General features: G+C 31.6%; 1 protein-coding gene across 1 annotated transcript in view; it reads right to left on the reverse strand.

Moving 5' to 3' along the window:
• Positions 1–829: 829 nt before the first annotated feature.
• LOC108914650 overlaps positions 830–16,547 on the reverse strand; it is a 78,006-nt gene continuing 62,288 nt past the window's right edge. The window contains exon 2 of the mRNA XM_018720497.2: positions 830–1,028. Coding sequence (XP_018576013.1) covers positions 984–1,028 — 45 coding nt within the window. The 3' untranslated portion in view covers positions 830–983. The remainder of the gene's footprint in view (positions 1,029–16,547) is intronic.

Raw genomic sequence — 16,547 nt, forward strand, 5'->3', positions numbered from 1 at the left:
GGCTGGGTACCGGCAGATTAGATCAAGGAAAAATTGTTGACATGTCATGTTTTTACAACTAATTAACCACGGTGAAAAAATCTCTTATAACTATCGTTCTTTCCTGAATTTTTTTTCATCATAATTTTTCCATTCTTGTTCTGATCTTAAAATAACCATCTTGTGCCCTTTTTAGGCATATTTCACATTACAAAATATAATTAGGACTTTAATATCCGAAGCATCTTGATCTGTTGCAAGTGGGACATCTAGGTATCTCAATTCCAATATATATCTCCTACTGTATAGTATGAATCCATGTGGATTTTTAAAATGTTTAGGTTAATAAAAGGTACATCAAACCATATTGCTGTTTCTTACGTGATTAGTCAAGGGTGATTTTTTTTAAGTATTCCCATATCTCCTAAAGAAAAGCTTCTCCAAATATGATATACATAATAAGAAATGAATGGTATCGGAAAGGTTTACAAAATTAATTAGATATTACGACAATATGCTTTTATTTATTAGTTTGGTACAGTCAGTTCATTGAGTTCATTATATGCCTACAACTATTGATTTAGACTAGATATGGAGAAATAAAATAATGGTAATAGACACTCTTTGTTCCAAAAAAAATTATTCTGTCAGTTTGAAGGTATCAGTGTATATTATATCAAAGTATTTTGGGTTGTTGTCTTATTTCAGTACAATATTAATTAAATTTTTAAATTAAACACGGTTCTTAATCTTTTTGCTTTTAAAACATGGCTAAGATCTTATGTAGCTGATAAATATTTTATAGTAAATGCAGAATGACGTAGTAATTGAAAATACATGAATGGAACTTAAGATGCACTTAAATAGATAGTGAAATACAATTACTAGAGCCTACATGTGTAGGCGTCCGTTGTTCTTTTGCCTAGCCACAATCAGAAATCTGATTGGCGTTCAACCGAAAGCAAGAAATGGTACTAACTCCTTTCACATCTGGAAAATACTGTCTAAGGGTTTCTTACCTCTTTGTTGGTGAAGTAACCGCCGCCGTCCTGAAACAGAAAAAAAAACTTGTAAATCAAACGGTACAATTACATTTAAACAGGCTAATGGCATTGTTATACCAGAAAACAGTTGTATTCATTACACTAGTCGCAAAGCAATCAGATAAAAGTACGTCCAAACGTATAATTTTCAAGTAGCGGCGTTATTATTCCATAATGACACACACCAGAGCAACTGGTGATTATACCTTGATCGCTCAAAGAGTTCAACATAGAACCCCCATTTGGAAGCAGGTGCAGCCCCCCTATTAATTTTTTTAAATTAGACCACTCAGCTATCTATATCTTTGTAAAATATTACGAAAGGTAACAGTTTAAGTTTGAACCAATCAGATTGGCATGAAAATTTGAGTGACAGCTCGATTCTTATCCATATCAATTTTTTAGATACCTTATCCTGATACTAGGTACAAGAAATGTAAAATGTAGGAATACTTAAGGAGTTTGTTATGTAGATATAATAAGCTGTGATCCAAATTAATAAAAATGATTAGTCAAGGACACAGAACACCAGTTTAACCGAACATCGAAAACTAACAACAAATTGATGATATTGCACTAATGTTTTTGAAATTCATATAAAGCTGGCTTCGGATGATGCAGTCACTTGCCAAACATTCGTCTAACACAAATGTGTAAAATATTTATAATAATTAATAATTAACAAACTTCATTTTTCTAAGCATTTTCAACACTCGTATTACTTTTCTTCTGTCTTATCTCCTGCATAATAATTTCGCCACACATCTGCTTAATTTTTCTTTTTGGATTCTCTAATTTGAAGCTTATTCTTATAAACTTCCTTTCTCAATGGTGTTTCAACAACGGAGATAATTAGTGTTCACCAAATTTCAATTCAATATTGCTGACAGTAGATCTAGTAATCGGAGGTCGATCAGGATGAATTACATTAATTAAATTACACACTTTTTGTTGAGTATGCACTCTGTCTCCAAAACCCATCATCGTAAGTACTTCAATACGTTCTTTCTCAGGTAAACGCATTGTTAAAATGAAACGTAACTGACAAAATGACATTGACAAACTAAACGCCGGTGATAGTTTGGCTTTTATTATCACAAAATACTACATCAAAATTGGTTAGGGGGTCAAGGAATGAAAAACGATTAATACGAAGAAAATTGTTTTGTTGTCGCTGATTTTAGAGATATGGTATGTTATACAAAAAGTGTTCAGAATTTACCGTACAAAAATGAGATATATAGGGTGTACCATTTAAAAAAATCAATGATGACTGCGTATGTTCTTCTTTAGACACTCTGTATACAATTTTCATATTTCAAAAAATCCGCAACTGAAGTACTAATCGACGAACGTTTTTCCACAAAATAATTACCTTAATTTTAAACAGATTTGTTCCTTTTATCATGAACGCACTGTATAGTAACTTAACATTATAATTTTGTGTCTTTTTGTGTTACGTCAGTGTTTTCAGTAATTGTGAAAATATTAGAAGCAAATAGGTTGCTATACTATTATTTTTGCGGCTATTAAAAAAGTCTTCTCGAGGATTCGATACTTACTTGGCCTAATATAAAAAGAAAGAGAAGCTTATCTAATTTTGATATCTTGTAAATTAACGTTTACGCTAAAATAAAACTCAATACTACTCGTATATTTTGATCAAATTTAAAGAAATTTATTTTATTCAAAGGGGCTTCTAGATATGCTAAGTTAAAGTCTGTTTAGAAATGAAAGAGAGTAATAAAAGCTCATTATGTATGCAAATCGTAAATAAATGTAGTACTGGTGCTTATATTCGATATTTTTATATTATGTATTTTCCGTATAGATGAGGTCTACTTTTAACAAAACTTTGTGCGATCGGACTGTACTAAATTGTAGCAGGTAGCTAAAATTTAATCCCCGACAATCCGTCTTTGTCTATGCCGCTTCAATTTCTCGGTCCATTTCTCTTATAAGTAAACAATATAAAAACAGAATTTCAAAACATGTGGATAATTTAAGCATCATAACCGGGATAAGAGGGTTTTTTGTAATTCAAATAAAATTATTCAATATTATTATCAAAATATTTAATGAATAGACTATTATTCCAGACAAAAATATATGTATTTTGAAAATTCAAATTATGGTGAGTAAATGTAGTATTGTATAAATGTACAATAAAGAAAATAAAAAAGTAGGTATATTAAAATAAAAGTAAACCGCCATCTACAAAACCACTGGCACTACCTATATGTGTCACTATTAATCTTCTCCCTTTACGTGAAGGTGCCGTGAACCCTGTTGAAAGTTCATCCAAAAATGCTTGTCGAAAACTTTTTACATTTTTATCTTGCCATACTTTTGTTACAGTATAGTCCTCGTTGACCCAAATTTCGTCTAGATAATAAATATTCCTCCCTTCGTCACGGAATTTTCTAATTGATCTTAAGTAGGATATTCGCCAACAAATAATTTCATCTTTATCGATAAGAACTGACTTCCTGTTCTGCTTTTCCCAGCAAAAATTTAACTCTCGTAAGACGGCCCATAATTTGCTTCTACTGATTTTTGGCAAATCGTTGTCCTCTGAAAGTTCACTTAAAATTTTGTTTAGCGTTGGTATTTCTTTTTTAAAATAAAATGAGTGTACTTTTCTGCGAATGACATTTTTGAAGAAATCATCTATAACGACTTTTGACCTCCCTGTAGATGATTTTGGGGGATTTACAGTATCTTGTTCATTTTTTGTTTCCTTTAAAAGTCTGTAGATAGTCGATTTTCCAATCCCTGTCATTTTGGAACACTTTTCCACGATGTCGTCAACACTGTTGGTAAGTTTCTGGTGTTTCAATGCATTAATATGATAATCTTCTCATTCTGAGACAGCGCACATCTTTTCACGCGTTTAGCAGGTACGTAATCTGATAAGCTCGACATAGTCACTAAACACAAGTCGAATTTTACTCTACTGCACTAGCACGTCTTTGTATATTCAGCTCTAAGACTGGATTGATCTGTCACAATACACTGGCTCCTGCCCTATGATGTATCCAGTAAAATATACTAATGTACACCCATTACCTGTTAGCATTAGTGTTACCCGATAATTACCTGAAACGAAATATTACCACGCCCATGGCCGGTTCTTATCTCGGGGTTTTATTACTCTCTTTCATTTCCAAACAGACTATAGAATATACTATTAATTTTCACATAAAAAAATCGATAATATATACATTTTCAAAGTCCCTACCTTTCTCATTTTAAAACCAAACATCTACGATAAAAATCAAAATTGTGCACTTGCCATTTTTTTTATAATAATAATAATAATTTATTTTCCTGTCGACAAAATCCATTTGTATAGGAATGGTCATAAATGCGTCTCAGCATTGTGTTGATGTGCGTTTATAGACATGCTTTCGAATGTTGTGTTTTCGATATGCCTCATCCACACGATATGGCATTTGTTTATGTTTGACGAATATTTGGCAAGTCATCGAATTAGCTGAAGCCGATCCAATGGTAAGAAACATCTTGCTCTAATCAAGAAGAAACTCAATTATAAGTTCTTTACTGAAAACACAATTATCTGTGGTATGACTTTTGATACACTTCTAGCTAGATGAATCTAGATTAAAGGAGGGACACTAAATACACGATACGAAAATGTTGTAGATATACCATACGTCTAATGATATTACTTTCACTCATGAAACGATTGCATGTTTTGCTTCATTCATTTAGATTTAATCTTTGAAGACAAAAATTTAGAAAAACATTTGATTCTAATTTAATATAGAAATTAGTACGATGCAGTGAATAACGAATTTATTAAAAAAAAAAAATGGTGATTGATTGAATATCATGAGTGATTTCAAAAGAAATGTTGCAATCTATTCCTGAAGAATTGCTAGTTTTCTATTCTTTATTAATTTTTCTGAAGGTGACAACTGTATATACAGGGAATTTATGAACTTGGTGATTTATTTTCATAAGTCTTTATGAAAGAAAATTGCTGAAAATTTTTCTTAGTACAAAATAAATAGCAAAATAATACACATTATTGTAATAATTTACCCCAATCTCTGAAAGAATGTCCACTCGCAATGATTTTTCTTATTAATGTCAACGAATTTTTTTTTTTTCACATTAAATTCTATTGCAGTTTCGGATTAGTTATTTCTTAACTGTCATCTTTGCACATCTAAAAGTCGTAACGTTCTCCGTTTAAACGATGCTTTTTTGTTAATGTTTAAAATATAATAATGAAAACCTTTAATTCATTTTTAGAGATGAGCAAATTTAATGAAATAAGTTATCTACTTTTTGTAATAAGTCCGTTGACGATAGCTTTCCGTGTAGTTTGTAAACAATTATAAAATGTAAAAATATCTTACAAAGAGATCGTGGTTTTGCACAAGATTTTAATGTTAACATCAAAAACTCTCATAATTTGTTTTCAATTAAGTACCTGTTACATCAGAGTCGTGTTAAAATTATCAGTGTTTCTTCATACTGTTTGTCGAAATGTAGTTTATTGCGTATTTGTCCCGATAAAAATCTAGAAAAAAATATATTTGTACATAAGTATGCATTTGCTGCTGAAATATTTTTCCATACGCGAGTAACATTTAAAAATATCTCACTTGAAATGTGGAACGCCTTGTACCTTTCAAATAGTACATTTGAATCGAATCGATTTTTTCTGATAACGGCATATTTGTATTATTTTTTTAATTATTTGGCATCGGTTATCACACGACGAACATGGGTTTGCTTATCAAACGTTATCCGTGCGAATCGTTTTGAATCAATAATTAGTTGTAAAATATATGTACACTCGAGTGCAGGTTAAACAATAAAATCATGTTTAAATTTAAAACATATGTATTGCTATCTTATCAAAGAGTAATGCATATTTTAGTCTTAGAAATAGTCATTTTTAGAAACAAAATATTCCATGTTTTACATTACTTTGGATAATAACAAAATATTAATAATGTAAAAACATACGTGAGTATTTAAAGTCTGATTACGTTAAAGTTTACCAGTTTTTTTATCATAATAATTCTATAATTACTATAAAATAAGTACAGATACATTTATAATTGTTATAGTTGTATAATTATTACAAACGTTCCAGTTTGATTCACCACAAATCAGTAATATCACTTAGTGTAATAATTTCATTATAACAACCATCGTTTTGTTACTAGTTTACAGTGGTACCGCTAGATGTCAGCATTTGCAGTGTGTTCCTGAAGTCCATAGATTGATAAAGTATAATCACCTGCCCTTTCGAGAAAAAATCTCTACTGCGATGTTAACATTGAAAAATAAGATTAAAACTTTAATATAAGTTTATGGAATGTAAAAGTAGTACAAGTGAGTGAAATAAACCTTTAAAAGCAAATGAAATGTTTGCCATTAGATGTCGCAATTCATTAAATTAATTCACTTATTAAATAAAAGAAAGCAAATTCATTCTTTCATTTAAAATTCATTAAATCAACAATATTATTAAAATAGTGCTTGTTTTAATATACAGTGTGTATCAGCCAAATGGAATAAATTCAATAATAAATAAATGGGGGCGTGTTCGAAAAAACTTTTTTTACAGGATGTGTTATATAACAGTGGTCAATACCAACTTCCTTATTTTAAATGCACCACCCTGTATATTATTCAATTTTTGGATTCTTGAAAAAATTCTAGACATATTTTATGTACAATGTCCTATACCTATCTTCAACTGTTTCGGAAATATTAAGTGTTTTTAGATTTATTGCAAAAATTAACATAAAAAAAAGAAATTTATTTGATTACAGAAATTTGCTGCAATACACTCAATACTTTTAGCTCTTGATAATAAAAGTTAAGCAAAAACCATTTCAGCGTTCCTTTTTACTGACATGAAATAAAAAAAAAACTATATAGTTTTGTTTACTTTTAGCAACGTGTTGTCTGCCTGCATGACAGTAGTGGTTACGTTATAGTCGTTTGAATTTCGTTAATTGCATATCAGAAAAATTGTTCATTTAACAGAAATTCAAACAATAACAATTCTACAGATGATTAGTTATGGAGATAACAAATAGAAGTTGCTCCCTTATTTCATGCTAGTTGTCAAAATTGCCGTTATTGGTCTAATGAAAGTCCTCACTGGATTACAGAAGAACATACGCAATACCCTGAAAAGGGTAATGTTTGGGCAGGAATTGTTGGAGATCGTATCATAGGTCCCTTTTTCATTGATGGCAATTTGTATGTTCCATAATTATTTAGCACTGCTCCAAAATAATGTCGTGTCAACTTTGACAAACTTATATCCTGATCCAGCAAACCCACAAGTTCCTGCGAATATGATATAGTTTCAACAGGATGGAGCACCGCCCCATTACCAAATCAATGTCCGGCAGTACCTCAACCGAATATTTCCAAATCGGTGGATAGGGAGGCGAGGATCGATGGAATGGCCAGCACGATCCCCTGATCTGACACCATTAGACTTCTTCTTATGGGGATATGTCAAAAGTATTGTATACAAAACTAAACCCCTCGAGTTCGCTCACTTAAGACGACGAATAACGCTTGCTGTTAGATCGGTCACGCCTGAGATGTTGAGTAACAATAGAAAAAATTTCTACTTAAGATTAGGATGTTGCCAAGACGTTCTCGGCGAGCATTTTGAACATCTCCTACATTGACATAGATGCTTTTTTGCATTTTTACATTATCAATAAATAAACAGTATTACTTATTAGTTTTTGAATGTGTTGTAGCGAATTTCTGTAATCAAATAATTTTCTTTTTTTAATGTTAATTTTTGCAATAAATCTGAAAACACTTAATATTTCCGAAACAGTTAAAGATAGGCATAGGGCATTGTACATCAAATATGTCTAGAATTTTCTGAAGAATCCAAAAATTTATTAATATACAGGATGTTGCATTTGAAATAGAAAGTTGGTATTGATCACTGTTACATGACACACCCTATATAAACAGTTAACGTTGAAAAAAATGCGCAACTAAAAATACCAATCGGTGTGTCCGAGCGTTTTTTCGAACACGCCCCCATTTATTTATTATTGAATTTATTCTATTTGGCTGTTAAACTCTGTATATTGCATATTTTAACAAGTAGTAATTATGACATTTATTATACAGGGTGTAACGGATGCTGATGGCCAAACTTCAGGGGGTTATTATACAAGTAATTTTCAACAAAAAAGTAATATAAGATTTTTTTGGAATGTTGATAGTTGCTCTTTTATTTAACATATCTCTGTTATTCTTACAGCCACATCAAATTTAGACATACCATCGGAAAGAGCATTAAATTTACTACAAGAAAAGCATATATGAGTGTTTAAAAAATCTTCTATACCAGGTGCTGTAAAAAGTTAAATGTAATAATTGTGAAATGAGCAAAATTAGTGGTATCTCCTTATTGGTGGTAACGCCAAAAATTTGTTAATGAGGACGTGTTTTTTCTTCAGCAAAAACTACTGTATTTAGTAAGCTCTTCAACGATATATCAACTTTTGAGTTTGCTATTTTTTTTTGGCAACAATATCGAGGGCAAAGGTAATAAAACCGTAAAAATTGAAAATACACAAACTTTATAATACATTATTTTTATTTTAAATCTGTTCGTATTACTCCATGCGTGTAGTTTTTGTGGGAGTTTCTTCAAAAAGCTGTTTTTTAACTCTCCCTCTTTCTTCTGTAATCCGCAATATTGTTACAAATGTGTTTTTGTTTAGAATGCGTCTTTCATGATAGATAAATGCCAAGGCGGCTGTGAAAAACAATATTGACACAACTGTCAAAGTCATAAAATTACTTTAGTGTTCTTGTTAATTACCTACTTAAGTATCTAAATTGAAGATGCCACGTTTTTTCACAAATAACGAGTATCGAGATATTTTATTTGTGTATGGTGTTTGCAATGGAAATTCTAGAGCAGCAGTTGCAGAATATTCTCGCCGCTATCCTGAAAGACGCATTCCAAACAGAAAAACTTTTGTAACTACATTTCGGGTTTTGGGAGAAACAGGCAGTGTTCCAGGACCTCATCGTCTAAATGCCGATCGAGTAAATCGTCATCAAGACCAAATTATAACAGCGCTTTTTGAAGAAACTCCCACATTAAGTACACGCAGGGCAGCAATACAACTTGGGAGAATTTCGCATACGTCAGTTCACAGAAGTCTCAGAAGGAACAACCTTCACCCTTATCATTTGACCCCTGTTCAAAGTTTACTGGATCGTGATAGGGCAGAACGTGTTCAGTTTTGTCAGTGGTATATCCAACAAACTAATAGAGATCCCCAATTTTACAAGCATATAATTTGGACTGACGAGTCAACATTTACCAGAGATGGCATATTTAATTATCATAATGACCATACGTGGGCACCTGTGAATCCTCATGCTGTCAGGCCCTCCAATAATCAATACAGATTCAAAGTTAACGTATGGATGGGTATAATTGGAAATTACGTTCTTAGACCAATTATACTAGAAAATACATTAAATGCAGAGGCATTTCTTGATCTTCTTCAGAACGAACTGCATAATATATTAGAAGAAGTTCCTTTAAATTTTCGGATTAATTCCTGGCTTCAAATGGATGGTTGCCCTGCACATAACAGCAGGGAGATTCGCGCATGGCTAAATGAGCATTATGAAGATAGATGGATAGGACGCTTTGGTACAGTTAGGTGGCCTCCTCGAAGTCCTGATCTAACTCCGTTAGACTTCTTTTGGTGGGGTAGATTAAAATCTTTGGTATATGAAGTACCAATTGAAACTCGAGAACAGCTCGAACAAAGGATTTTTGCTTGTTGGGAGCTACTTCGACAGCAAAATGGAGAAGTGCGTCGCACAGTTGCTTCCGTGCGGAGAAGGTGCGCTTTATGTATCCGTCAAGGGGGAGGTTACATCGAAAATTATTAAGTCATTGTAAATATGTTACTAAGTTATAAATAATTTTTTCAACAATTTTGTTACTTTAATTTAAAAAAGCAGTCTTAAAATAAAAATAAAGTACTATAAAGTTTGTGTATTTTCGATTTTTACGGTGTTTATTACCTTTGCCCTTGATATTGTTGCCAAAAAAAAATAGTAAACTCAAAAGTTGATATATCGTTGAAGAGCTTACTAAATACAGTAGTTTTTGCTGAAGAAAAAACACGTCCTCATTAACAAATTTTTGGCGTTATCACCAATAAGGAGATACCACTAATTTTGCTCATTTCACAATTATTACATTTAACTTTTTACAGCACCTGGTATAGAAGATTTTTTAAACACTCATATATGCTCGTCTTGTAGTAAATTTAATGCTCTTTCCGATGGTATGTCTAAATTTGATGTGGCTGTAAGAATAACAGAGATATTTTTGTTTTTATGAAAAAAGGAGCAAAATTTTTTGAAATCAAAAAATGTTAAATAAAAGAGCAACTATCAACATTCCAAAAAAATCTTATATTACTTTTTTGTTGAAAATTACTTGTATAATAACCCCCTGAAGTTTGGCCATCAGCATCCGTTACACCCTGTATAAACAAAATTGTTTAACTATATGGAGAATCCAGCACGCTTATATATGCTTTTTATAATGCAGAAAATAAATCGGAAACGCTGTTAGACTCCAATATAATGTGTACGTACTTTATGTTTCAAATTTACCGCGTTTAAGAAATAGTTCTCAGCGCAACTGGTTCGAGTGCTGCTTATATTTAGTTTTGTCTGTGGTTTCACGTAATTTTCAAAAAATACACGTGTATGATTTTGGCAATTTTTCATGTATTTGTTCTTTTTTGTTTATCTTATGATATTTTTTCATTTAAACCTTAGTCTAAAGACCTTTGCAGTTTTTCTCATAAAATCTAAACAAATATGCACCGTTGTAAAGAGAAATTTAAGAAGTAACGTATCATTCGATCCTTGTTTCCTATTTATGTATCGACGACCATCCCGTCTAGAGGGATTGTGCCACGCCACTGAATATGGTCCTCCCAAAAACAAAATCGACGTGTTTCAGCACTTGCCGCATATTTCGGGCCGTAATCCAAATATAAGATACGCGCACTGCCCATTGGCCTGTATTTACGGGTACGGAGCCTTATTAAAATAGTTCTCTCATTAAAAAAAAATGTATTGCGTGTCATAACTAAAATCCGTCTATTGCTGGCTAATTGGATTGCAAGCAATTATGAAAGTAAAAATAGTATCATTATATCATGGCAATAATTAGAAATCCCACGTACACATATTATCTCTCGGAGCTCTTCAACGTTCCTAGAAACAAATTAACTTAATTACTTTGTAATTGTATTAGATACTATCTGCCATGTAAAATTTTGGTATTTATGTTTTCGGTAGCTACTTTGCAAATATTTTTAATCTTCTCTTGTTAACAATCGTGTCATTCATTAGTGTCAATAATAAATCTAACAATTTGTACAGAAAAAAAAATGAGTCAAGAGTTACTTTATAATAATTGATGATGAAAATTTATACCTTTATCCAGCACTTGTATATAATGATACTTTAATTTCTTTGGTTTTAAAGGAATAATGTGGCCTATAGGTCACTAGTGAGTTATAAGTCATAAGTTCTAGTTTTTATTAGAAAACCAATTTGAAACAGTAATAAGTCAACAAATAACCTAAAATGCTACAAACTTACAATCTACCTACTTATTAATATTAACATTAACATTTATGGTAAAGCCGTAATTTGATGCGAAAGGATTATTGGAATCAGTTTGTGATTGTGGTAAATTTATAGAACAGGTTGCCTCTTTGCTTGTGCTTGCTTCAAGAGTCTGCACCCCTTGTATCTTTTTAGCAATGTCAATTTTGCTGGAAATTGACTCTTCTATATAACTTTCTGCCACGGTAGATGACTTCCATCCACCGTAGTGTTTGAGTGTAGTAATATCTCCTCCAGCATTGGAAAATTGCAAAAGAACCTTTTATGCTGCACATTTTGAGGCCTTAGCTTAGAATATTTTCTATTAATTCAATTGGATTCACACAAAATCCTTCATTTAACACAACGAAGCTTCTTGGTTTGTTCGTTTTAGTATTTGAAATCATGATGTGGATATACTGCCCTTTGTCCTCTATATTGTCTATGCTTAGATGGGTCAATTCCTTGCAACGGCAAGCGCCAAAAGCTCCTAAAATCAACGCCACATAAAAACAACAAATTTAGTAAATATAACACAGTTAAACTATTCAGTAGCCTTATTCATAAAATGATCTTCGACTATGGCTTCACGCAAAAATTGTCCGATTTGTTCTCTTTCTAAGATCTTGTATTTTTTTAGTTGAAAATGTTTGTGCTTAGACTTTAGAAATGCCACTACTCTTCCGAATTTAGAAATTTCAATGTTTTTGTAAACTCTCAATGTTGACTTCAACATGGAATATCTTCATTTACGCCTTTCTTTGATTTTCCAATCTTAAAATTCCTTCGGTTCTTTGTTGTATATAGATTTTAATTTCTCCGAAATGATCCTGAAGCAGCCGCATTAGTTGTGTCTAAACTTTCAGATGGAATTTCCACGTTTTCCATTTTTTTCAGTCTTGGTTTTACGATTTCAACCTGATTTCAACTCAAAAAATATTGTTTGTTTACTGACAACCCTTGGTTATAGGCACAATTTCCGTTGACACTCGCATCCTTTGTAATATTTAAAAATACATTCATTTCGTTAAATTACTTTTTACGACATTGGCATCTTGAAATTTTAAATTACTTTTATTTATTATTAAAACGAAATTCTATGAGTGTTGGATACAATTTTGTATGGCACTCGTGTGTTACGTCATTTAAGTCACTTGAGAAAATTAGCTAAACATTTCCCAGCGTGACTTATATATACCGTAACACACTAGTACCATAAATAACTATTATTATAGAAACAAAGTATATTTTCTCGTTCATGTTTCTAGTAAACTTTATGTTTCATTGCAGTTAATATTATTTAGCGCTGTTTTGAATGCTGCAATTGTGAAACTGAATCTTTTAATTCAGGTACACCTGTGGACAATAAAAAAGTTTCCTACGTTGACTCTATGGTCCCTTTTTATTTATTGGGTCTTTTAAATAACTAAATATTTTATGTCGGTAATTTTTTTTGTCCACGACTGTACAGCATGTCTTCTCATTAAGAAAACCCCTTTTCATTTTTTAAAAAATAAGAACATATAAATTCATAACATATAATTTTTCCTAATTGTATTAAAGTACTTGTAATATGAATAAAATTTCGTTAAGTTTCAGATAAAAAAAAATTGCTAATAGAAATTGCATATCCAAGGTATTGAATAGCGCTTTCAGTTTTCTTTAAATCTAGGTGGAACTTTAGTGGAGGTGTGACAGCAAAATGCATAAAATAAAATAAACATCTTTCAATGGAGTGTGTATGGAAATATTTTCATAACAATGCCTGGTGTTGTCATAACAAACGCTATGAATACAAGAAAATATCTTTTATGCAAACAGATCAACTGTTAAGGATTAACGCATTGTAGTATAAATTGTATACTTTGCCAAAAACTTTTTGATTTTTGCTGGAACGGCCCATCTGTCACGGAAATTCATAGTTTATGGGGCGACTGAGAATAAATGTGTATTAAAAAGTTCTAGAAAATGACTGTTGCCTATTTCAATTACATTAGTCACTTCTAAGAGAAAAATATATTTATTCATAAAATAGATTCAGCAAACAGAGGATTAGAGTGAATTTTCAACTTTTAGGTTACGTTTGTAGATATAAGTATTTTGAAAATAGTTGTTATAAAAATGTCATTCTTGAAAATATAAGAGGTACCTACTTAAAAGGAATAGATCAAACTTTAATGATTTTTCCAGAACAAGGTATTAACAAATAACAAAATTATTAATTATTGTAAAAACAGTTTAAAGTTAACTAGGTAGATTATAATAAATTTATCTCAGTGCATTTAAGTATATCTTAGTTACGTATAACATGATTGGAATTAATGTTTTTATCATAAACATCTTGATGTTGTACGTCTTTGTAACGAGTAGTTAATATTACACAGGTACACAGGTACTTTTGATCATACCTTGTCATTGATATGTTTTCGGGCGAATCTGTAGTCAATTTGGTGTCAGCAAACTAGATTTTATAGGAAATGGCTCACTAAATCCTCAATTGGTTTATTGTTCCTATTCAAAAGACGATAAACGGTTCCCTCAGGCAATGGTGACTGCAAATGCTCAATTCAGTCTAACGAAGCATTTGCGCCAGTGAAGGTACTAAACAGTGCAAAACCAAGGTTTATATAGACTATATAAATCCTCATTCACCCGCGTGTTTTATTGCAGCTGATATATACTGAAAACAAATGTTAAACAAAAAGCATTTATTGTTTTCTGAAGAACGATTTTTTTTTCTGGATGTAAATTATTATCTATTGCTCGAGAACTCTTAAAAATGTAGATATATAGAGACGACGATACATATAAATATAGTAAAAGTATTAGAAACTTAAACCATTCTGCTGGATTGTTGTTATTCATAAATTGGTTTCCAATATACTTTTTTCTAATTAAATATTACAACTTAATAAAATTGGAATATGCACAATTAATTATACCCATTTTAGATAAAAGGCCTTTGGATTCTCATTAAATTATATCCTAATGGTTGCTATAAAGACGTTAACGTCTAATCAATGCCTACTCAACAATTACGGTCCAAAATTAACATGCAAAAAACGTCGCTGTCCACGTTCCACTAATGGCCAGGTGTCTGTGTTCAAAGAAACCGATGCAAAAAAAAATTAATTCATGTTATTGATTGAAACTAATGAATGAACCTGTACAGAATAAATTAATATACATTTGATGTAGGTGAGTCAGAAATTAGTTCATCTGCTGGTATGTAATTTATGAACATATTTTGGGTATCTGTTGTTCGATCTCTTAATAAATCGTGCTGCTAAGTGTCGAACAAAAATATATTCAAACTGGTGTATTAGCAAACAATAAACGCTTGCACGGTTTGCTGGTGATTGAGCCTGATGGAGTACAGTAGTTGTAATAATAGAAATCTTGGGAAGTATATCAACTAGTTATAAAAAAATTGTGTCAGACAACAATGTCAATATTATAAAGAAAACTAGGAGGGTGGTACAAATACTTAGGAAATCCCAAGGGAAACATTAAGCATTTGCATCGATCAATTTGTTCGATTCGTATCTAACGACACCCTAATGCCTGCCCTGTCGCCCTGGCATGGCGGTGAACTTTTTGCTGAGTGATGTTGGTCGCACATTTATTTCATTGTCGTTTGTGTTTGTGTGAGTGAGTTTGACGCTTTGCTTAGTGGAGTGTATGGTACGTGTTTTTATAGCAGTCAGTAGCATTGTGTATTGTGAGCGTAGAGCGGCACATGGCTTGACCACAGATTGCCACTACAACGCTTACTAGTACAATGCAACTACTACTGTTTATTTATTTGATTGTCGCCAACGTTCCGATGCTAATAATAACAATAAAGTATATTGCTGTCTTGCTCACATAAAAATTAAACAAATGCAGCAAAATAATAACTAAAAACCATGTAGGAATAAATTAAGGAAATGTAGCAAAATTAGCCCAAGTTAAACAAAGGTAGGTATACACATTCTAATTCTTTAGTATTTTCAGTTCTGTTGGACAAGTTAATTAAAACTTGTAATAAATTAAAAAGTTTCGGTTTCTTGATAAACGTGTCTCGAAACGTCACGAAGTTTATACCGATCACGTGGCAACCAGATCGAAACTGTTTAACTAATGCCACTAAAAACTGAATATACTTGACCTCCAAATCCTTTAAATAAAATGCGATCATTGAATATTATTTTTCGACGACTAGTCAATAAAGATTTGATTAAAAAAATGCTCGAAATTTGAAGGAACCTAAGGAACCACGATTTATTATTGGCAGAGTTGAATATAAAAATGATTGACGTAATATTCTCTATGATGCAATCTAAATCAAATCATTGGTGGAAAAAGGGAGAAATGTACTTTTACCATAAATTGTCTCTTTGGAAAATATCTTAACCTTTTTGTATCGAGACGACCAATACTTGAAGATCCTTGCTTAGCATTGCTAGCAAAAATGCAATATAAGTTTACTCAATTTTGCAGGTATTAAACTGGTACAAATAAATTCAAAAATTTTTTGTAAAAAGTCTCATCAAATGAAATAAAAAAATATTCATCTGTCAGAAATCTAAATATATAAAAGATATCTAGCTACACAGCAGTGATACAAGTCACACACCAGAGGGCACACTGTAAAAAATCGGTGTGAGTTAAAGCAATAAAGGTTCGGAGTAAATCCATTGAGTGAAATTATTGAGTACATTTTCACTCGATATTTAGCATTTTAATAACTTTACTCATTAGTGATATTTGAACTACTCAAATTCGTTAAATAAATTCTGCAGATAAACTCTATTTGGTGGACTTGCAGCTAAATCGGAGTAAATG

This window comes from Anoplophora glabripennis, unplaced genomic scaffold, assembly GCF_000390285.2.
Source record: "Anoplophora glabripennis isolate ALB-LARVAE unplaced genomic scaffold, Agla_2.0 scaffold717, whole genome shotgun sequence".
In the NCBI taxonomy this organism is placed as follows: domain Eukaryota; kingdom Metazoa; phylum Arthropoda; class Insecta; order Coleoptera; family Cerambycidae; genus Anoplophora; species Anoplophora glabripennis.